At 43.8% G+C, this 24,690-nt stretch overlaps 1 protein-coding gene across 2 annotated transcripts; it reads right to left on the bottom strand.

Moving 5' to 3' along the window:
* Positions 1-411: 411 nt before the first annotated feature.
* On the bottom strand, positions 412-24,150 carry srms (src-related kinase lacking C-terminal regulatory tyrosine and N-terminal myristylation sites). 2 transcript variants are annotated; one of them, XM_083642007.1, is made up of 9 exons: positions 23,600-24,150; positions 22,940-23,187; positions 13,824-13,945; positions 10,374-10,540; positions 6,539-6,686; positions 5,703-5,861; positions 2,933-3,114; positions 2,374-2,530; positions 412-1,692 (listed from the first exon to the last, which is right to left on the bottom strand). In XM_083642007.1, the coding sequence occupies exons 1-9, from the start codon at positions 23,744-23,746 to the stop codon at positions 1,493-1,495; spliced, it is 1,530 nt and encodes a 509-aa protein (XP_083498133.1). In that variant the 5' UTR covers positions 23,747-24,150; the 3' UTR covers positions 412-1,492. The 2 variants fall into 2 exon arrangements, with proteins under 2 accessions (XP_083498133.1, XP_083498134.1); XM_083642008.1 differs by having other exon boundaries at positions 2,933-3,105.
* Between the last annotated feature and the right edge of the window lie 540 nt (positions 24,151-24,690).

Below are 24,690 nucleotides of genomic sequence, written 5' to 3'. Positions count from 1 at the left end.
TTATTTTCTTTGAGAACAAATAGCGTGAACAATGCTACTGTAAGTGAGTCAAGGGAGATTCTCCATTGAATTCCTGTCAAAACTGCAAAAATGCCCTGTATAGTTAATGCATTGAGCATGGCACTGCTATACCCAGCGTTCTGGGTTCAGCTCCCCCTGCTGCTAGGCATGTTAAAATGCATGATACTGGGAGGCATGCTGGGTAAAACCAGTTATGCCAGTTCTATGGCTCATTCTTAGTATTAGTACTAACTGAAACAAGTGGAATGGATTGCATACACTTGGAGAGAGAGGGAGAGGGAGAGGGAGAGGGAGAGGGAGAGAGAGAGAGAGATGGTGCACGAGATTATCAAAATTCAGACACATTTCAAAACGATACCTAAAATACTTTATTCTTTCCATTATCTGTGGTTTGGTACCTGATGGCATTACAGCTTAAAATGCAGAACCTTTGTTTTGTTTTCATGATTATGGCTCAAGTTTCCTGAACTTGCCTTCATCTTCTATAAATATCATCATGCATAAAAGTCCAAAATTGCATTGCTCTCATATTGCATCTTTTCAAACTGCAGAACCCCCCCAAAAAACAAAACAAAAACAAAAGTCTCGTGGATATGGCTGGTTCTCTGAGCAGTCCTTCATTTTCGTAGTTCTTTACAGTATTTTGTAGTTTAGTGTCTGTACACAGAGTCTGTAGTGTAAACATACTGTAGGCACTCTAGTTGTGACTGGCCATTATAATGAGCCTATAGTTCATCAGTAATACACACAGTACTATGGCCCACTGGTGGTGCGTTAAAGCAGAGTTTTTCAAGCACTGGGTCGGGGCCCAAAAGTGGGTCATGGGGGAAGATAAAAATGGCTTCCCATAGTATTGAAGAAACTGGTATCCAAATCGGCTGAATAAAATACTCTTGTGGGCGATAAACCCAGGAAGCATGTCGTTATTGCACATAACCTCGATTCGGCGGGGAAAACACTGCGGTCGAAAGACAGTCGATGGACTTTTGAGGTCCTGACCTGTGATGTCATAACATAGGTCCTGACCTGTGATGTCATAACATCTCAACGTGTGCAGACAGAGACATGGCACATACACAAGTAATAAAATATAATTTAGAAAACACAAACGGGTATAAAATCAAATGCTGTGAGATGCTGTGAGTGTTCTCGGTGTCGAGTGTCTTTTGGGTCGGAGTGCAGAATTCACATTGAGTCTTGGTCCTTCTTCTTCTCCGTGATCTCTTAACCATTGTCCCCATATTTTCTGTCCTTGTCTCCATCGTTTTTTTGTCCGCTGTCCTCTCTCTCACTGGTTTTTGAAGTATACGCTGATGTGGATGGTGACTGCTGGAGCAGGAGATCAGTGTTCTCACTGCACTCTCCATCCTTTCATCTGGCTGGTGAGAGTGTTGAAGGACTGTCTTTCTCTTCGCCTCTCTCACCCGTTCCACAACTCCAAGGGTTTTCCGCAGAGTTTCTCACCCTTTTTCTACACCTCTATGGTCTTGAAGTATATCCTGGCATAGATGGTGTCCAGCTGGCTGTGCAGGGCGTGGAAGGAGGGTCTCTTGGAGGCTTCGCCCGTCCAGCAGTCCATCATGATGCGGTAGATGTTGGGCGGGCAGCGGGTCGGACACGGCAGCCGGAACCCCGACGACAGCAGCTCCAGAACCTCCTTGTTGCTCTTTCCTGAAGCGGAGGGGTGGAGAAGGAAGGAAGTGAAGAAGAGGGAGGCAAGAACAGGTTCTTTGTTTTGCTCGATGTTCTTCAGCAGGAACAAAACTCAACTGTGTCATCTAGAATGTGATTTTGTGCAGAGCAATCTGGAGTCACGCTTGAAGAATGACTCTAAAACTTTAAAAGGCTATTATCGTCAGCACGACACTTGTAAGATATTAATGTATCCCGAGAGTATATTTTAGGATTACTCTGGGATTAAAAAAGAGAAGCTACCAAAGCATTATTTTTTCCACTCTCAAAAGCTGAAACATATCTTGCACAAGTGTTTTCAAACACAATTTGCTATGCTTGAAACAATATACAATAAATTCAGATATAGTATGAAGTATTAATATGTTTGAAAATACATGTGCAATAACACTGTGGTGGTACTTAATGCAAATGTCCTTATTACATAGAACATAGGGCACTTAGAAGGGTGTAACCACACAATGGAAAACATTAGGTTTGTCCACTTGAAGAGCCAATACTTCCACTGTGCTGTTTGTAAGTGCATTATATAATGGAAGAGATCATTAAACTCGTCCACAGTATTGTTGCATACTTACAATGCTTCAACATGTGTTCATATGTTCATAATAAGGCTGCTGTAAAGTGCTAATAGATTAGTCGTAAGATTGGTCAGCGCACCGTCATAAGGCATCTTGCCACGTGACATCATCTCGTACAGCAGTACGCCAAACGACCACACGTCTGACTTGACGGAGAAGCGCTGGTAGATGGCCGCCTCAGGAGCCGTCCACCGCACAGGGATCTTAGTGGTGCGGCTCGCTGTGTACACACTGTCCTGCAGAGGGAGACAGAGAGGTAGAGAGGGTTAACACACAAATACATACCAGGGATGCTCATAAGTCATTTTTTGCAAGTCCAAGTCAAGTCTCAAGTCACTGGGTGTGTGTGAACTGCAACCTAAAGCCCCCCTCCAGTGTATATACATATTACTTGTACATATTATTTGCACTAGTTAAAAAAAAATCTGTTTTGTGCTGTGAAGCAATCCAGATGCACTGCTCTCTATGGGTTGACACTGTAAAAAGTGTTGTACTTCTGGCCACACTCCAATAAGGTGACAATCAATATGACATCACTGATTGGGGCATGGCCAGGAGTGCAACATCAGCGTTACTCTGAAATGCATAATAATATGGTTTTCGACAGATGACATCATTAACACATCTGTCCATCTTACCTTTATAATCCTGGCCAGTCCGAAGTCGGCCACCTTACAGACCAGGTCGTCTCCAACCAGGATGTTCCTGGCAGCCAGGTCTCTGTGGACGATGTGCCTGTCCTCCAGATAAGCCATGCCCTCCGCTACCTGACTGCCCATGTAGATGAGATGAGCTGAGGTTAGCACCTGGCCTTCAGCGGCTAAATCATAAACACACACACACAGACACACACACACACACACACACACACACACGCACACACACACACACGCACACAAAGACAAACATGGTCAGTTGAGCAGGTAGACAGAGGGAGTAGCATGGGTGTGTGTTCCAGATAGGGCACGCCTCCTGCTATGTCTGTAGAAAGCGTTAAAGTTAGCATACGCCATCTGTGATTTTATGTGCATTATTACTTTATTATCTTGAGTTAACACTTTTCAACTATCAACTTTCATTTTGCCAATCCTCCCAGAATAATGCCATTTGTCTTGGTTTTAAGTGGAGAGATTTTTCATCACATGGACTAAATACTGTTATGTTGTTGAACTAATTCCAAACCCCAAAGAAAGCAAAATGAGCCATCCCGTGGCATTTAGAAACAGGAAATAAATCGATCAAAACGCTTGTTGCTGAGGAACTGATTTGCCGTCAGTTAGGTAAGTGATGCTCTGTTATCTGATCGGCTCGTTCCACGTCATGCTGGTAAACTGCACCTTTTTCTTTGGTGGCTTTCCTTCACATTGTACAGTAACAGGCTGGTTCTTTTCAACAGACACTACAATAAGAGCAGTGAAGGAGTTGGCCATCGTCCATCTGATTTGAAAGATTACAGTATGTTACCAGACTGCAGAGCAGAGAGGCAGCCTGATGCTCGTTAAGCTGCTCTGTGTGTGTTAACAGTATGTTACCAGACTGCAGAGCAGAGGCAGCCTGACGCTCGTTAAGATGCTCTGTGTGTGGTTACAGTATGTTACCAGACTGCAGAGCAGAGAGGCAGCCTGACGCTCGTTAAGCTGCTCTGTGTGTGATTACAGTATGTTACCAGACTGCAGAGCAGAGAGGCAGCCTGACGCTCGTTAAGCTGTGTGTGATTACAGTATGTTACCAGACTGCAGAGCAGAGAGGCAGCCTGACGCTCGTTAAACTGTGTGTGATTACAGTATGTTACCAGACTGCAGAGCAGAGAGGCAGCCTGACGCTCGTTAAACTGTGTGTGATTACAGTATGTTACCAGACTGCAGAGCAGAGAGGCAGCCTGACGCTCGTTAAGCTGTGTGTGATTACAGTATGTTACCAGACTGCAGTGCAGAGAGGCAGCCTGACGCTCGTTAAACTGTGTGTGATTACAGTATGTTACCAGACTGCAGAGCAGAGAGGCAGCCTGACGCTCGTTAAGCTGCTCTGTGTGTGATTACGTTAGGGTTGTGCTACAACCCGGGTTTTACGAGTGAGAACGAGAGCTCTCACTAGTGCCTACAACGCTGCATACGCAGCGTTGTAGGCACTAGTGAGAGCTTGAGTTCGAAACGAAGTAAAACAGTATGTTAGCAGACTGCAGCACAGAGAGGCAGACTGACGCTCATTAAGATGCTCTGTGTGTGTTAACAGTATGTTACCAGACTGCAACAGTCACATAAAGACAGCAGAGACATTCTCTACTGCTCCCCCTCTCACCCCCCCTGCCGTCCAAACAAACAAGGCGCCATTTTTCTGTCCCAGAATGCATTGAACGGAATTGCCCGGTCATAGAGAGCCGCAGGGATGACGTATTTTTGTAGGCTGAATGCGGAAGTCCCGAACTTCCTGGTTCTTCACTGATTCTGTCTATGGGATTTTTGAATGGGTTTTTGGCGTGATGCTTCAAATAATCTCTCTGGGCAACGCAAGTTTAATCAAACGCGAACCAAGGTTCAGCGGGATAATCTTCACACATGAGGACCACTTTCATGAGTTTTGTAGCGTAAATGCGAGCCCTAGAAGTAAAATGCTCGAGCTAAGCTAATCCAGAACTACACACTGTCGCATAGGCTTCCACGTCACATCAGCACTCAACCTGGACTTTTGTTGATGTGTGCACTGATTACAACGGGCTGAACGGGCTGAAACAGGTGAGGGAAAGAGAATTTCCGTGTTCGTCGTTTGAAGTGGTGACATTATTGACGTATATATCCACATCGACTCAGCAGTGTAGTCTCATTTAGCCGTTTGCTAGCTAGCCGCCCGTTTAACGGCATGTAAAAGCTTCTAAACTCATAAAAGTGGTCCTCGTGTGTGAAGATGATGTTACTAAACACTGGTTCGCGTTTGATTAAGCCAGCGTTGCCCGGAGAGATTATTAGAAGCATCGCGCCAAAAACCCATTCAAAACTCCCATAGGCGAAAACTGTGAAGAACCAGGGCTGTTAGCATCGATGATTTCCGGACTCGTTACTGCGGCTCTCTATTGGCTCCCGCAAATCAGCTATGGTGGCCCACGGGGGACAGCAGTCACAGTCACTTTATGACTATACACCTGAATGATCATAATTTAAACAGTGTAGAATTTCTAATTATCAGGGAGATTTTCTCCCTCCTGGTTAATTTATGAATTTATGAACTTTTAAGGACATTTTTTGCCCCGAGCTTGAATCATTTCTGACCTTGGCGTGTGTGTGTGTGTATGTGTGGGCATGCGTGTGTGCATGCGTGTGTGTGTGTGTGTGTGTGTGTGTGTGTGTGTGTGTACGTACGTACGTACGTGCGTGTGTGTGTGTGTGCGCGTGCGCGCGTGTGTGTGGCACTCACAGGCGAGGTAGGACTTGAGGCTGCCTTTGGTCATGAGCTCGGTGACGATGTAGACGGGCTCTCCTCTGGAGCACAGAGCCAGCAGCTGGATCAGCTTGGGGTGGTGCAGGTTCTTCAGCGCCTGCACCTCCTTCACAAACTCATCCTGTTTAGTGTCCTCTGAGAGAGAGAGAGAGAGAAGAGAGAGAAGAGAGAGAGAGAGAGAGAGAGAAGAGAGAGAGAGAGAAGAGAGAGAGAAGAGAGGGAGAGAGAGAGAGAGAGAAGAGAGAGAGAGAGAGAAGGGAGAGAAGAGAGAGAGAGAGAGAGAGAGAGAGAGAGAGAGAGAGAGAAGAGAGAGAGAGGAGAGAGAGAGAGAGAGTCTTATCCCAGAGTCTTATTACTATCATTAGACTGATAGACTCTGACTTCCCAGATTGGGTTTAATTTAATGAATACTCCTGTCAGTGCCCCTGAGCAAGGCACTGGCAAAATAACTCCCTGGGTGCTGTAGCCTAACTGTGGCTGCCCACTGCGCCTAGGTTAGTTAGGTAGTAGAGAATAAGTCAAATGGGAGAGGATACATTTCATTAGTGGGATAATAAAGTATACAAATACAATACAAAATACTTCAAAATGTATACATTTACCAATAATTCCAGTTCAGTTCAGATGTGTATCCATCTTTTCATATGCATATTCATATGCCTTCTCTCCCCTCTATCTCCTCCCTCCCTCTCTCTCCCTCTCTCTTCATACAGCGTCCTAGACATTTCATAAGTTTCCTTCTCCCTCCCTCCCTCTCTCTCTCCCTCCCTCCCTCCCTCCCTCCCTCCCTCTCTCTCTCCCTCCCTCCATACCTTGTTTGAGCATCTTGATGGCCACCTTCCTGCTCTCCGTGGTCCACACAGCCTCCCACACCTCTCCAAAGTGTCCCTCTCCCAGCTTCTTGTTCAGTTTGAACTCCTCTCTCGGCCTCTCCCACGGCTCCATGTCGAACAGCTCCCGCTGCACGCACACACACACGCACACACACACGCACACACACACACACACACACACACACACACACACGCACACACACACACACACACACACACACACACACACACACACTTTTAAACGAAACGGTCGATGAATGGCAGACAGCTGGCTGCACTCTAGGCAAATGCTACATAGCATAGCTCGTCCTGCCTGAGACGGTGCTTTTTCTAACTCTTTCTAACTAAGATGGTCGAGTTTAAAGCTGAAATCCGAGATTTAGATGATCCACTTTGTTTCCCCCTCTTTCAGTGATTGTAACTTTTATAATTGTAATGTGGTAATAACTTTACCATAATCTACAGTGTGCTACTAGCATATCAGTCAAGTTGGCCAAGTATTATTTTCAGGGTAAGATCTTTGGGTCAACTAGCATGCTAACTAGCTAGTGCCACTCAGCTGCCCGGTGCAGCGAACCTGTGATGGCTAACGTTAGCGCGACTTTGGTCAAACATTTCAACAGCTGTCTATGGAGAGTCTGCAACATGGTAATCCTGCCAACTGGTACAGTGTAAACTGACTCCACAGTCCAGATAAGATGCATAAATTAACTATTACTGGAAAAACATTCCCAGATTCCAGCCCTTTAAATGCAGCAAAAGAGTGCAAAATAACTTAAGTGAATGTCTGAATAGATAATACAGATGAATGAATGAATGAATGAATGAATGAATGAATGAATGAATGAATGAATGAATGAAAGAAAGACAATTAGGTTTGTGTCATGAATAAATTGCAGAGGAGATTGAGAATTTCATATAACAAATTTATTATTTTAAGTCGTATAAACAATCAGGTGCTACAAAACACATTCTGCTCTGATGATCAAGTGCTTTAATAAATAAATCAAATCAAATCAAATCTATGAGATGATTTGTTGAATAAGATCACAAAACATGACCAATAAATTAATGATTAACAATAATAATGATAAACAAACAGATCAAAATCAGCAACATGCCATTGTTCTGAGCTGTCTCCGAGTGACGCTGGTGACACACAGGGCAACTTGTTGGCCAACATTCTCCACTGAAAACACACAGCAACTCACACAGATACTTCACCTCTTGGCTCGAGTTTGGCTTTGTTGCTGCTCTACAGTACTATGCCACGACAATGACCTTACGTATCAAAAGTGTAGAGCTGTCACCTGTGGCTAGAAGCAGACAGCTGGGTTCAGACTTCTTCATACCAAACAAACTGAAAAGTACCTTTGGCATTTGCTTGAAGTAAAAGACATGATTTGGCTTGAGCCTTAGTGAGTATTTCAGTCTGTTGCTTAAACTGTCTGATAGAAACAAGTTTAAGTAAGAGTGTTAATCCTTATCGATAGAATTATGATTCTTGCTAAAGGATAGTAAATTAAGTCCTTGGTTGACAAAATGAACACAACATTGCAGAATGGCTCCTCTATATTTTCGAAATGTAAATATCTTTCACAACATACCATTTATGAAATGAAATGGTATATTCTATACCAAATATTGGCAGCTCCCAAGTATGAACCTGAGTGACTAACAGTTTAAAAACAAATCTCTCTCTCTTGAATCACAGTACGTGCATGGACCTACAGTCATGAAATGATAATGGCACTGACATAAAAATCAATACATAGTGTATAATGGATTCACTCTCACTCTCTCAATTTACAGCCACGCTATTAAAAAATATCTAAGAATCTCATTTAAAAAAATGGCGTCACGATTGAGACATTGAAATGAAATGAGTGGAAAAAAATCCATTTGAAATCTAAGTAAGAAAGTGTTTTTTTTTTTTTAATTATGTATGTCGCATACAGTACATAGCAGTATGTTTGTTCCTGTTGAGTGTGAGGAGTTGTGTGTTCTGTGTGTGTGTGTGTGTGTGTGTAGATTATATTCCTATGGGAATATGTTTGCACATACTGTTACACGTGTAAGCAAATGTGCTGAATGGGTGGTTTGTCATGTATGTGTGTGCGTGTGTGTGTGTGTGTGTGTGTGTGTGTGTGTACATGAATGCATGTGTGTGTGTGTGTTTGTGAGCTGCTGCAGACTGACTGTCCATGGCCTCAGACTCACAGCCTCCTCTGGAAGGGAAGAGAGAAGAGGAGGAGTCACTAAGGGACCTGGAAGCTCACCTCCACCTGGGGAGAGGTCACTATACCTGAAGTCTGTCTTTCAATATCTCTATTGATCTCTATGGAGTGTGATTTACTTCTGCGTATTGACGTATTTCTGAATGAAACATAACGTTAGGGCACGAAGCGTCAGTGGGAGGGGCTTATTTGAATATTATTACATTATGGAGGAAGTGGGCGGAGTCGGACAGCAGTCTGCACTCGGTTGTGGAGGAAGATTTTCCACCTCCGTCGCCCGAAAAAAGAGTTTTAACTGAAGCAGCCAGAAAATCGGAAAGAGATGATCTTTCCACTTTGATGTAAAATAAGTACAATTATATCACAAAAAGTTTATGTATATATATATACTGTATATACATACATATATATATATATATATATGTATGTGTGTGTGTGTGTGTGTGTGTGTGTGTGTGTGTGTGTGTGTGTGTGTGTGTGTGTGTATATATATATGTATATATACGTATATATATATATATACTGTATATATATATATATATGTATATATATATATATATATATACCGTATATATATATTCTTTCTTTTTTCATTTCATGGGGTCTAGTCATAGATAGTAGGTCTAGTAACATGATCAAAGAGTATAGAAGGCAAGAGACGCTGTTTTTTTGACAACGCTCAGCCATTTTGGCCTGAAGATGCCTCCTTGCATCGATGGAACGGCAGCGCAGAAACATGACAGCCAATCAGAGGCCAAGTAGGGCGAGTGTTGCCAAGAAATGTGGTGTGCCCCATGTTGCAATGGAACAACCTATTAGCCTTCAGTTCTTATCAATGTAAGTTATTTGACGCGATCAATCATTTTGTCGAGTGGGCGTCACATCTCTCTCCAGATATGGAGAGGTGTCACTCAGCTCTCTGTGGTCTCCCACTGGGTGCTGCTGAATCCTCCACATGAGAGTCCATGAGTACAGAAACAGCACAGTGGAGGTTTCATTTCTACGGCAGTGCAGGGACACAAGGCTTAATTACAGCACTGCATGCGAGTCTATTCTAAAAATGTATTCCACAATTAATTTATCCTCCAATTATGTTTGCATTTAAATAATAATCCATGAATATAAAGCACAAGGCAGCATTCATTAAACTCTGCTTCACCGCAACAATAGAAAATTTAACTATTTTCTTTTCAAATTTACGCTGCAAAGTCAAACAAATCAAATTTAAGGGAAAACACGACATTCTGAATGTAACTTTCATTTCCTGTGTGCACTGAGAGCACATACACTTCAGTCTTAGTAGTGTTTGTGTCTGTGTGAAGTGTGTACTCTATGTGTGCGAATACTCGCACACATACTCGCACACAAACACTCGCACATACACATACAAACACTCACACATACATGTATATGACTGCAATATCAATGTATTCTCACCAAACGGTTTGTATGATATCTTACGAAAAGTGGTTTTCCTTCAGTTTTTTGCATAATCCTATATATCCAGAGGATATATGTGCGTGCGTGCGTGCATGCACGTGTGTATGTGCATGCGTGCGTGTGTGTGTGTGACCCACCTGCTGGGCACATGGCTCCTCCAGCAGCACCCCCAGGCTGCGGGAGTTCTTCTGGTAGTAGGAGATGAGCTCCCCCAGCGTGGCGAAGGCGATCTTGTCTGAGACGAAGTAGGAGCCGATGGAGGAGCGCTGGATCCTGAAGTGGTACACCTTCCCCTCGCTCCGGGCTGGGGGGAGGGGGCATGGAGTGTATGGTGAGATACATAGACACATTTCCATTTTCCATTCACGTTTTTCTTATTTAACCATAACCAAACCATTTGTCTAAGCGTAACCTAGATGTTTTAGTTGCCTAACCCATAACATAAGTTGTTGGCTATGGTGTCGTGGCGCCGAAATATTACGAAAAAGGGGTAGCCAGTGCGTTAACATGTGACGCCAAGGGGGCTCCGGACCAAACATCAGTGTTTGACAGGGACGCTGGAACTAGGGGTGCTTAGGGGACTGCTGCACTCCCTCCTGGCGGGGAGCTGTAACTGCAAGGCGAGTGAGAACGTGGTATGTAAAACTATGGAACTTTGGCTCCACCACTGAGGTTTAACACAGCCAGTGAGATTACAGTACTACAGTAAATGAGATTGCTAAAACTATGATAATTCTCCAATATGCTAAATGCTATATATGTTATAATCAGCTAATAATATGTTACAATCAATGTTATAATCAGACATGAATGAGTTCATATACTTACAAATACTACAACACAAACATACGCAAAAATACATTATTATTGTTACATTCAAAGTACATGAAGATGTGTATGCTAAATGTGTTTGTGTGTAGTGTGGGGTGTGTGGGTGTGTGTGAAAGAGAGAGAGTGAGGGAAAGAGAGATACAGTAAATTGTGTGCGCACACACACACACACACACACACACACACACACACACACACAGACAGAGCCGATAATGCATATTTCAAGAGGGGCTAGCGCAGAAATTGAAGGTCTAACTGCAGCTTTTCCCCCTGGGATCCAAAGGACCTTCAAGGGGAGGGGGGGGGGGGCGGGAGAGAGAGACAGAGAGAGAAAGAGAGAGAGATGGAGGAGAGAGAGAGGGAGAGAGAGGAGGAGCGAGGGACAGTGAAAATGTGTGTGTGAGAGAGATAGATGCCTGAAGTAGTTGTGGATGGCAGAGGATGGGGGGACATAAAAATGGTAATGAGGAATGGAGAGAGTGATGGGATGGCAGTAACTTGGGGGGAAGAGAGGGGGAGGAGAGGGAGCAGAAAGAGGGAGAGCAGAAAGAGAAAGAGAGAGAAGGGAGAGAGAGAGCAAAAAGAGAGAGAGGGGGAGAGAGCGAGAGAGAGAGAGAGAGAGTAGAAATAGAGCTTTGCAGTCACAAATCATAAAAATTGTAGCAGCCACCGCTGGCTCCATCATGGAGGTCCATTAGAAAATTGGCTGCGTGCAAATAATGTCTAAATATATAACAGCCAGGCTAGAGGGTTAAATAATGTCTAAATATATAACAGCCAGGCTAGAGGGTTAAATCATGTCTAATTATAAAACGGCTCTCTCAAATCAAGCAATCTGATTGGCTCACAGCTGTGGTATATTGAGCATTAGAACACGGCTCTCTTGAATACTCGATTCTGATTGGTCAATCAACAAGATTCACCGGTCATTATTTCTCGACAACCGACCACTGCTCTGCCACACCTGGATTAATCAGTTGATAAGAGCCTTTTGTCAGCAAGACACTACTAATTAGGCCAACCAGTTGCAGCTGTGGTGTCTTGTGTGCCAATTATGAATGAAACCGCTTTGTCGTTCAAAACGCTATTAAAAAATCTATTTGAATAATTATTTTTGTCAGATTATTGAATGATTTAGTCGTAGGCCGTGTTCTAAGCGGGATAATGGATAGTGAGCCGGTGATTACTGGAAATAATGACCTTCAGGTGAATGATTAAGCCCTCCGCTGCGCGTCGGGCTCAATATCACCTGTCGGTCATTATTTCGCCAGTAATCACCGGCTCACTATCCATTATCCCTTACGTCATTATACCACAGAGAAAAAATGTTCACTTCCGGAAAGAAGCGACAAATTTGGCACAAATACTCCTTTGTGGACTGTTATTTTGATCAAAGTCATTAGCCACGCAAAAATCAAGATTCCCCCCCCCCAAGATGGCCGCCATTTCCAGCCTGAAAACACTATTTTGGGGGCAACTTTGGGTAGAATTGTCCAATATGAATGATCTTGCTATCAAACCATACATTAAATACAAAAAAACAAAAACAAAAATAACAACGGGAATCTTTTTTTATTTTCTCCCCCCCCGTTATTTTTTGTTCTCACTTAAACCGAACGTTTTATGGTCACTCACGATTCTCTGGAAGACTTGTTGGCTTGGTTCAAGCCTTAAAACTCGTTATATTTGGATTTATCGAAATGTCTACGCAGAAAATGGAGGCGGAACTTACTTCCGGGGACAAATTACGTCACGAAAAGTCACGTGCCTGTTTAGCTCTATTGCCTTTTCATTCTTTCGATGTGGGCGTGGTCTCCCTTCAAACTAAACCACATGTGACTGTTTTCACAGAATAGTACTGAAATAAATCTGTCTTTGTGACATGTTTGCGGTTCAACTGGCAGAAAGAGGCCATCCTGCTAGCCTGCTAGCCAAACCACCCTGTGGTGTTGGTGGTGGAGTTGTGCTATCTGGAAAGTGGCAACCCTAAAGAAGAGAGCGACATGAACCTGACCTGACCCTAGTCTCCAAAACACTCTGAGCTGTAGCTTGAGAAGAGTCAGCTCAGAACCTGAACTCACTGTTAGCTAGCTAACTAGCCATCGTCCGTCTATCTATATATTAAAAGGCGCAGCAGCCGAGCTGCGTATGCGAGGTGCAGGGCCAGCTCGCCGAGCTGCAGGGCAGGCGAGGCCGCGCAGGAATCGGGCGCGCGAGATGCCTAGTTATTATATAAAAGGGAGCAAGTGGGCATCATATCTGTTTCCATTTCTGTCCCACTGATGATGTCACAAGACATCTCTGGACTTCCAATATGGCCGCCAGAGGGCAGGAAAGATGGAGAGAGATAGAGAGGGTGATGAAAGTGGATGGAGGCTGGAGACCTTGAGAGACTGAAGGGCAACAGAGGGAGAGGGAGGGCAGCGTGATGGAGGAAGAGGGGGATAGGCGAAGTGACAGAGACCAGGGAGGAGGCTACGAGAGAGGCCAGGAATAACAGGCTTTCTACCAGCCATGGAATGGCTTATGGAATATCATTGAATTTTGAGAGGTGTATCCCAGGCAGGGAAATGTATTTTGATGGGAAATCAGCGAGTATCTGTAGGTATTGGAAGCATTACGACTTAGTTATGAAAAGTCATGGAAATTAATGAATTTTGGGAAAGCATTAGGGAGAGAGAGAGAGAGAGAGGGGGGGGGGGACGATGAGTGGATAGATGCATGGGTGGATGGATGGAGGAGTGTCAGGTCCTTACCGGAGATGGTGTACTCGTCACTGTGGCTCTCGCTGATGCGCACCAGGAAGGAGCCATCTTTGTTTTGGGAAGCCAGCAACAACTTCTCAGCTTTCACACGGTTTATGTTCCCATAGTACCATCTACACACAAAGACACACACACACACACACACACACACACACACACACACACACACACACACACACACACACACACGATGGATTAATGAATGGATGGACAATGAGGAATGATGAAAGGATAGAAGGTAGAGATACAAATGAATGAATGATCAAATGAGCCAACAGAAAAAGACAGACAGACAGACAGACAGACAGACAGACACACAGACACACAGACACACAGACAGACAGACAGACAGACAGACAGACAGACAGACACACAGACAGACACACAGAGAGACAGACACACACAGACAGACAGACACACAGACACACACACAGACAGACAGACAGACAGACAGACAGACACACACACAGACAGACACACAGACAGACAGACACAACAACAGACAGAGGTCTGAGTGATGAAGTTGACTTCTCTCTACGTACTACAAGAACAAAGCAACCTTTAAGAGCCTGGAATCTAGATGATCTCAAATATTTCAAGACTTTTCAAGGACCTGGAGAGCAGAACACACTTTGCTACGCTCCCAAGAATGTCAAATGTTGAAAACAAAACTATTTATTATAGCTGAAAAAGGAGAGCAGCAGGTTTCAGCTTTCAGGCCATCGTTAGTGATCTGATCTGCAAGCTGTATTTAAACATGTGAAATGAGCATGAATGTGATACAGTAGCCTGATAGATTCCTTGAGAGGGCGTTAAGTGCTGCGTTTGTCCTGCCTGTTCAGGTGTTTATGAACAAACCTTTATTTACTTGTATTATCTGGATGGGCGGGTCTGCTCTCAGGTTTCACTGAAACTGCCATGGAGCAGGCGTGAAAGAGTTTAGAGAGGGACAAGCAGGCCTCAACGAATACCATAGGAAACTATAAAGACTTTCTAGGAATATTACAGTTAGGGCTGGGCGATATAGCCAAAAAATGTATCGATATAAAATATTTCATATCAGTCGATATCAGTAATTATTGATCATTTTTAATTACCTATTTTTAATGAAGAAAAAAGGTTGAATTTAACCCTTGTACCCTGCTGCCGCGGAATCCTCAATTTAATCCTGGTCCATCTGATGGACCTTAACGAGAATACTGTACTAATTTATAAATATTAATTTAAATTTTTAAATTTTTGACTGTTTATAATTCATTGGTAACTTCTTCCCTAATACCTCATACCAACATTTCATACCTATTCGAATTTTAACCCCTCAAATGCCAGTGTACAGTAAGTACAGTAAAAAAAAAAAAAGTACATAAAAAAAAAAAAAGTTTTTTTTTGCCATTTCCATAAAGACAAACTGGCTTTGGGTCTGATATTATGGGCAAGTTGGGGTGTTTTACAAAAGTCACCACTGCAAGATGCCTAGTATCAAAGATTCACAGGCATGATGTCACAATAGCTATGACATCACTAGCCTATGACATCATCAGTGATGTCATGAGATGATTTTTTGTCAATAATATGTCACTGATGACATTACTGATGATGTCACAGACATTGTGACATCATCAGTGGGTTTTTGTATTTTTTGTGATTTTTTGTAAAAATAGTATTTTTTCATATTTTGAGCCAAAAATCCAAAAAGCGCATGTTTTGGACTACCAGCCATTTTCCCCAAAAAACACAAACGAGCTTTAGTCCAGCATCTATCCTGGTCTAAAGGCTTCAAATCAGTAGTGTGGACTGTCAAATTCAGTTTTATAATATTTTCCCATCTTTGGCATAGGAATCAGTTTTTTTTACATTTCATGTAAACTGTATGGAATTGATTGCTATGCCAAAACTGGGGGAATATGGGAAAAAAAAAAAAAAAAGTAGAAACTACAATTTTAACCCCTTGAGTCAAGGTGAGATGTGTAACATCAAGGAAATAATGATTTTTTGAAAAATTAGCTGGAAGTCAAAAAAAAATGTTCTTTTTGTGCAAAATTAACATTGAAATCAATGGGACAACTATGCAATTGACTATGAGACCATGTAACTCCCCCAAAATTTCTACCAACTCCGAGGTTAGATATTAAGGTCAAAGTTCAAGGTATTTGGTCCAGGATGCCCGCTGAAATAAATGAAATAAATTAATTTTGTAAAAATTTGCTGGGAGTACCAATAGAGTGGTTTCAATGGAAGTCAATGGGTCCATCAGATGGACCAGGAGTAAATTGAGGAGTATTTTTGAAAATAGGTCTTAAGATCGTATAAAAATTATAACTATGATTGATTTTTGTCAAATACCCCAAAAAAAATACCTAGCCTTACTTTAAGACCATATACTCAAAAAATGTGGAAACGGCCCATACGCGACTGCAGGAAAAGTCCATCAGATGGACTAGGAGGGTACACTTAACAACTTTATTTTGAACCAGCTAATTTATCAAGGCACACAGGTAATCATTTGAATGTTAACAGAACAATTAAAAACACAAATTGAGTGTTGCAGCTGTGTAATAAATATGTTCAGGAGGAAACTTTAGGATTTGGCTGTTTGTTTGTCTGTTTGAGTGTCACTCGTAACACGTTGCATTATCAAGCGACATATTGATATATATTGAAACTATTTTCTTATTGTATTGATGAATTGTCTATCGCCAATATTGCTAATGATTCAATGCCCAGCAGCCCTACAGTGATTCTGACTAGTTTCAATATAGTCATCTCTTCTCATCGCAGAATGTTTCTTTTTCGTTTCAGAAAAATAAGAGTTGAAAGTTGAAGCGTAACTGACTTGTTCAGATGGATGTTTTTTTTTTTTTGCAGTGTCACATTATGAAGAGCTGCTCTTCACTTCCTCTGCTGTCTGTTGGCAACTGACAGGACTGACAGAGGAGAAACCCTATCCATGCTTATTATCCTACATTACAATGGTGTGTGTGTGTGTGTGTGTGTGTGTGTGTGTGTGTGTGTGTGTGTGTGCGCGCGCGCGTGTGTGCGAGTGTGTGTGTGTGTGTGTGTGCGTGCGTGAGAGAGAGAGAGAGAGAGAGAGAGAGAGGGGGGGGGGGGGGGTCTGTGGTCAGTTTGGGGTCAACAGAAACACAAACAGCAGAGATCTCAGCTGAGATATGAATGAAATGACTCCCCACCAGGCTGGATGAATAATGGAGAGGCTGTAGATGCCAGCTGGTTGTGAAGACAGGCAGACAGGCAGACAGACAGACAGGCAGACAGGCAGACAGACAGACAGGCAGGCAGACAGGCAGACAGACAGACAGGTAGACAGGTAGACAGGCAGACAGACAGGCAGGCAGACAGACAGGCAGACAGACAGACAGGCAGGTAGACAGGCAGACAGACAGGCAGGCAGGCAGGCAGACAGGCAGGCAGACAGACAGACAGACAGGCAGACAGACAGACAGGCAGACAGACAGACAGACAGACAGGCAGGGAGGTCGGTTCTACAGGGGTGCAAGAGCATGCATTGCACCCTCAGTTGAAATTAGCATCCCCGTCGATATGTGTGCGCGCGCGTGTGTGCGAGTGTGTGTGTGTGTGTGCGTGCGTGCGTGCGTGAGAGAGAGAGAGAGAGAGAGAGAGAGAGGGGGGGGGGGTTCTGTGGTCAGTTTGGGGTCAACAGAAACACAAACAGCAGAGATCTCAGCTGAGATATGAATGAAATGACTCCCCACCAGGCTGGATGAATAATGGAGAGGCTGTAGATGCCAGCTGGTTGTGAAGACAGGCAGACAGGCAGACAGACAGACAGGCAGACAGGCAGACAGACAGACAGACAGACAGGCAGGCAGACAGGCAGACAGACAGACAGACAGGTAGACAGGTAGACAGGCAGACAGACAGGCAGGCAGACAGACAGGCAGACAGACAGACAGGCAGGTAGACAGGCAGACAGGCAGGCAGGCAGGCAGGCAGACAGGCAGGCAGACAGACAGACAGACAGGCAGACAGACAGACAGACAGACAGGCAGACAGACAGGCAGACAGACAGACAGACAGGCAGGGAGGTCGGTTCTACAGGGGTGCAAGAGCATGCATTGCACCCTCAGTTGAAATTAGCATCCCCGTCGATATGACTTTCATACAGTAGGCTGTAGCGGGCTAATTTTTAAAGGCCATGCGTGAGCCAATACAATTTATAAAGATATACCACTCGATCCATGGACATGACTTTTCTAGGATGTCTAGATCTATGATTACTGTCATCTTACTCCACCCACCCAAATGAACAAACTTATTTGATTGGATGTCTATAAGCCAATCAGTGTTCCACATCATCTAAACTGCATTAGAGGCACACAGCTCTTTCAGCAAGCATGGATGATTGTAATGCTAGGAGGAAGTTTAAAGTAAACATGAAATGTTATATTACTTATACATGTCAAAATATCATATGAAGGAGTGGATGCTAGGTATAAACGTAGCAAAAGTTATGCATTTTAAAATGAAAACGTATTAAGTGTGGATTTAGCCAAGCTAGACATTAATATCACCTTTGCAGCAGGTCATTTTTTCATCAGCAATGTTAGTGTTTATTCTTTATTTTTGAATGCGTTGGGTACTGTGGTGATGCACAACTGAGACAGAAGAGCAGAGTAGATTTAGATCTGGAGTAGCTGAATCACTTTGCATTGAGAATGGAGAGCCATACACACACAGAGAGATTCACAGTGTATCATATAAAAGAAGATGACCATTTAGTTAAGTCCTCAAGACTATGAATCCTAGGAAACATTACTTGAAGCAGCCAAAGTGAGAAACAATGCCCCTATTTTAAATGTTGCTAAAGAACCTGGAGAACAAGAAGCCCCAAGAATCTACGATCACTGAAGAGAGACTTAGATACTCTGAAAAGGAAAGTCATAGAAACCATTACTGATGAAGCTGGTGTGAGAATACCTGCACATCAAAAAGACCAAGTAGAAGATGTTCATCAGAAGCATTATCCAACATTCTTCTCAGAATGGGGACATTCCATACCCATGTAATGAAGTCTCCATCTTAGGAAAGCGATTTCAGGATGCTCGTCTAAAGGCTGGAATTGGTGCAGAGGGTTCCATCAATGGAGTCCTTGATGGTAAACACTATAAGCGTGCTGTCAGTACATCTATGAAGCACTGAGGAGACTTGCATGGGCAGAGTTCACGCCGTGGGTTGAGGACAGCATTCCAGAGAAGAGTGGGATGATCAAATCATTCTTAGACAATGTGAAGGACATGGCCAGTGACCTGAACCAACAGACGTTGAACAATCTGCTGCAAGGTCCACTCTTAGCTGAGCTGATAACCCTGTGGAACACCTCCTATCTGCATTCTGGGTGTCATACATTGATATGGTAGAGGACATAGTACTTGGTCTAGGGACTGGGAGTTGCACTTCGATTGCTATAAGAACCCCTGTGGACCAAGCTACTGGAGAAGTCACAGTTAACAAAGACACACACAGACTCCTGGAGGCACGCTTCAGCCTGAATGCTGGAGCTGCCAACCAGCTGAGCACCACAGTGCATTCCTGGGACAGTTACAGTAAGGAAGATGGTGCAAGGCAACACATCAGAGGTTAGTCATGCGGAGCTATAGCAGCCACGCATCCAGAAAGACAAGGAAGCCGTTTCAGCAGTGGTTTAGCCTCATGCATGAATGGGTCAATCCATTTGCAGAGAAGCAGGACCACATTAGCATCTCTACAGCAAAGGCAGTCCCAAAGGACACATTGCTGCCAACCTGATGAAGGCTTATGAGATTGGTGAGCAATGTTATGCAACCTTCAAGGATGAGAGACTGCATGGAGAAAGACCCACCAGCAAAGAAATTCCATGACCAAACCCAATGAAAGCAAAGTGGGAGGGCAATCATCTTGAAAGCAGACAGGTCTTTGTTTGGATGCATCATGGTGATGACACAAGGGCACAGTCTACCTATGGAGGATATCCTTCCTCACCGCGTGATTTCTAACCCCACATAGGATAAGCAATAACCACGCCCTGTGGCGCCGGGATTGGCCAGGAGCATTGAAGCTTGGGACTAAAGCACCTGGGGTTTTTCATCTTTTAAAATAAAGATGTTTAAAAAACTATTGCTTGTTACATTTTCAGTGCTGTACCTTTTCTCTGGGTAAGAATTGAGCTTGAAATTAACGATATGATACATTATATTATATGAGCTATGAACGTGGACACAACACCGTTTATATTATTGCATGTTTTTGTAGATTGTGTACATTGTGTAGATTACAATTATTATGCTTATTATTATTATTATTATTACTATGCTAAGGAAGGTAGGTGACCATAATTCATTTCAATGTCCGCTCTCAATGTCCGCTCTCAATCTCCACTCTCGAAATCGCTGTCCGTTCTCAAGAGCTATTCAGTTGGTTCATGAAATCGCTGGGCTGCGTGCCCTCCAGTGTTGCTCCTGGCCAATCCCGGCGCCACAGGGCGTGGTTATTGCTTATCCTATGTGGGGTTAGAAATCACGCTTCCTCACCCCCTTGGACCATTGCCCTGGGCCCTAGTGTCCACACCAGATGGATTGCTGAGAAAGACAAATGAAGTGACTTTGGCCACAAACTTAGCAGTAGCAGAGCAATTCCATGGGAACTCTGCTACAGTGGTTGATGGAATTAACTTGGTCCAAAGAGTGAAAGGTGATCACGTTACTTTGAGAGATGTTGCCACAACAGTTCTGGGTACGGCTCTGAGGGAACGCAGTCAGAGGAGCAGAATAGATGTTGCGTTCGTCACATACAAGGAGAACTCTATCAAGAACAGTGAAAGATCTCTACAGGGGTGAAGAGACTGGTCACGAGGTGGAATGTATCACAGGCACACAGATGGTGAAGCAGTGGAGGAGCTTTCTGACCAAAACCAGTAAAAGAAATAGTCTCATTAGCTTCATAGTTGATGAATGGAGAAGAGAAGATCCTAATCACTTCTCAAGACAGTGAGGAGGAGTCAGCCCTTCAATGCCAACCAGAAGAAAACCGCCTACTTCTCCATGGTGCCATGCCACAAGAGAGGGCTACCATCTGTAGTTATCTGCTCAGATCTTTATCATATCTTTAGCATTCTGTGACAAGATTGAGTCCCCATTCTTCCAGATGTGTGGCATTTAGATGTGGGATTTAGATGTGTGGCAGTAAAACCGCACAAGGCTGGTGGACATCAGAAAGGTTGCTGCCACTGTTGGCATAGAGGTTTGTAGGGCTCTCATCGGGTTGTACGCATACAGGATGTGACACGCTAAGTGCTTTTGCAGGCAAAGGGAAGACAAGTGCCCTAAAACGTCTGACCAGCAACAGGCAAACTCAGGACACATTCATAGAGTTGGGACAAACTAGAGGCATTTATAAAAATGCCCCAAAAGCATCGACCACCAAGGTCAATGAGCTCAGGTATCACCTTTTCTGTGCTAAAAAAAAACGTGAAATCAAAAGTCATCAACTCCCACCATGACTGCTTAACAAAACATGCACAGCGAGCCAACTACCAGGCTGGTATACGGAGAGGATGTTTGGAGAAGGACCCACCAGTGCCAAGCTCTGTTGGCAGAGGCTGGAAGATTGAGAGAGGAGAGGAAGCTGAACAGTTGGTGCTGGACTGGATGGAAGGCCAGCCAGCACCCGATGATGCTGTCCTGGATCGACTGGCCTCTAACTGTCCCAAAAAAAAAAAAATCACTCCCAAGATGTATGCGTGTTGCAAATGGCCTCTCTGATATGTGTAGACTGGAAGACTGTGAGAACAAGGCATCCACCTCAGAGAGTGTGTAAAGTTCTGATGAAGATGAAGATGTGGAAGACATGGAAGACATGGAAGTGATTGTGATTATTAGGTTATTAAAATATGTCAAACAAAGTATGGTCAGTTTCGTGTTATTATTGTATATATTTTTGAATGATTGTACTGTACTAAAGTAGTCTCAGTTCCCAGACAATTGGAGACTGCCGCCAACAGTGCGACGGATAGAGGAGGCTGAGAATTTACGTCTACTGACGGAACTTATACAAAAAGTAATTAGTTATTTGAAGTCCTGAATAAATTATGTGATGTGGCATATGTGTCCTGGGGTTTTTATTGGCTTTTCCAAAATAAAGAAATATTCGTTCTAAAAACCAATAAGCAATATATCATTGGATAAGTCTAACTGAGCAGAAAACATAGGTCACATTGCATGAAGCTCTGTGGGCCATATATGAATGTTGAATATGAATATTGATCAATATTAATTGTTTTTTTTATTACTATTTCAATGTTTTTGGGAGATGTGTGCTTTTGTAACATGGCTGTATTGAAATAAATTGTGTTTTGGAGTAAAATTCACAGTAAACAGTCAACATGTAAATGCTATCCATGGCCAAAAACATTTACACCACTGATGTCATCAGTGAGTGATGTCATCAGCGATGATGTCATCATTGGTCGAGTGACATGACATCATTAGGGCAATCATTAGGTAAATCAGGCTTGGACCATAGGTCACCAGCAGGGGTGCTCTTTACATTTCCTAAAAGATTCAGCATGAGCACGCGTAAAATGGCATAGCTGTGGCCGAACACAATTCTGCTCACACTCAAGACACTTTGCATTCTTGTTATTATAGGATTGTCTGCCATAATCATATTAGCCTAAAACGATATATTACATGATGAGATTTGAACTGACTCAGGCTATCATGTAGAGCTGCAACAATTAGTCGCTTAATCGATTAGTTGATCGAATATTAATCGCCAACTATAGTATTACAATTCGATTAATCATTTTGTCAATTTTCTAAGAAAAAATACTAACATTCTCTCATACTAGCTTCTTAATGTCAATAGTTTCTGGTTTCATTACAATAAACTGATTATCTTAAATCCAAGCACTTTCAATCACCCATCATGCAAAAAACTTTCAATGCATTGATTTCTCTGTCTCTCAAATTCACAAACTTTCAAGGATGTCAAGGACCTGTGGGAACCCTGAATGAATAGGCCTGCTTGCCACTGGATGGTCGTGGAGAGAGAATAGCCTGAGAGCAGAGAGGAGCATATGAGTGATGACTCACTTGTGTTTGGCGAACTCGTCCTGCAGCAGAGCCACATAGTTAGCAGGGACCAGGCCAGACTCCAGAGAGCCGGTCAGCTTCTTGGCCAGCACATAGTCGCCTCGCTTCTCCAGCACCGACAGCTTGTCGCCCTCCCGCACCGACAGCTCCTCATCGCTGCGGGCCTCGAAGTCAAACAGCGCCGCGTACAGCTGCACCGGCCGCTTCTTGGGGGACGGGACGCGGATGTCCCCAGAGATGGTCCGGATCTTTAATTGTGAGAACATATATAGTCAAGTCATATAGGGCTGCAGTTCAATTAACAAAGGAACAATCAGCAATAACAGAAATAAAATTAAAATAAGATTCATTTTTGTGACATACTTCTTCAGACAAACATTTCTGAGTACATTTGAACTGACATGCATTTCTTATAGCTATAGGCTATGCCTACATATTTAAGAGACAAAATAACATAAAAAATTCTATTAAAACTTAAAAGATGGGGGGTTGGTTCAATTAAGAATTATGGACATTCCCAATAATAAAACAATTTGTTAACAAATAGTGCATGAGGCCATTCAAAAGTGATCCTGCTGATAATGCTTTCCCTATGCTATGGCATGTGTTGTAGCCTATGTTGCTTTGCACACAGAATAGCCTCTCTAACAAATGTGTTACCGAAGTGGTGCCGATCTCGACCGCCGCTGGGTTCGCGATGACTCGGTGGTTGTTGTTGTTGGGGAGGTTGGGGTAATGGAAGTCCGGCCAGATCCAGTTCCACAGCCGGCTACAGCACGGCATACAGCTGCGACAGCACGGCTCCATCGCGGGACATCAGAGGTTTATTCTAAGGTTTATTCTAATAACGCAGATCAAAGGGAATCTGCCGCTTCCTTCGGGTCCGTCCGTGCGTGACAAAAAAGGGCCCGGTTTCAGCCGAGCCGTGCAGCAGCCCCCGTTCTCCTCTCTCTCCCTCTCACTGAAAACATAGTGCAACGCCAGCAAGAGTCGGCTAGATTATCCGGAGGAACCGGTTTGCTCGCGCTGAGATCATGGATCAGAGCCCCGGTGCTGCAGCAGTGCGCACGGTGCGGGCGTCTGTGGGAATGCGGAAGCGGCAGTGGAGGCCGTCCAACTCGGATCTGCTCCCTCAAAGGACTCGGCGGCGACCCAAGATGAACCGAGAGCACGACCATGGTCCCCGAGACCACAGCCTGCTGCAGGGGGCAAGGGAGAAATGTTAAGCCATGCTATGGTGCGTGGAGAGAGAGAGAGAGACATGCAGGTGAGAGGGAGGGAGGGAGAGATAGTGTATGTGTGAGTGAGGGAGAGAGAGAGAGAGAGGGAGAGAGAAAGAGAGAGAGAGAGAGAGAGAGGGGGGGCAGACACGCTGCGGAGACAGGGCGATGCTGCGTAAAGTTTGGCGTTGCGCTTCTCTCCTGCTGCTCAGAGACACCTGCCTCTGAGTGGGAGGCGGTACAGGCTACTGTAAATAGAACCGTGTGTAGTGTCGTGTGTGTCTGAGCGTGCGTGCGATAGCCTATGCAATGTCTACAATTTTTTTTAAGTTTTCTTTACTCATCTCATCTGTAGGCTATCGTTTTTAACAGCAAAAGCAAAAAATACATAAATCAGTATTTTTAAGTCACCTACTCTTATGATTGCATTGCACTATTCTAGGCTAGCCTATATATCTTTCATTGTAGAATATAGCCTACATTTTTTTTCACACTTGCCTTTGTAATGTGAACGACGTATGTTTGCATGTC

This window comes from Poromitra crassiceps, assembly GCF_964638095.1.
Source record: "Poromitra crassiceps genome assembly, chromosome: 8".
Lineage (NCBI taxonomy): Eukaryota > Metazoa > Chordata > Actinopteri > Beryciformes > Melamphaidae > Poromitra > Poromitra crassiceps.
Note: the sequence above shows the minus strand (reverse complement) of the source record. Positions and strands in the feature narration are given on the sequence as shown.

Coding starts and splice junctions, on each gene's coding strand:
- srms (XM_083642007.1), bottom strand. CDS start 23,746: ATGGAGCCGTGCTGTCGCAGCTGTATGCCGTGCTGTAGCCGGCTGTGG. Junction 13,946..22,939: donor GACGAGTTCGCCAAACACAA/GTGAGTCATCAC, acceptor CTTTGTGTGTAG/ATGGTACTATGGGAACATAA. Junction 10,541..13,823: donor TGACGAGTACACCATCTCCG/GTAAGGACCTGA, acceptor CCCTCCCCCCAG/CCCGGAGCGAGGGGAAGGTG.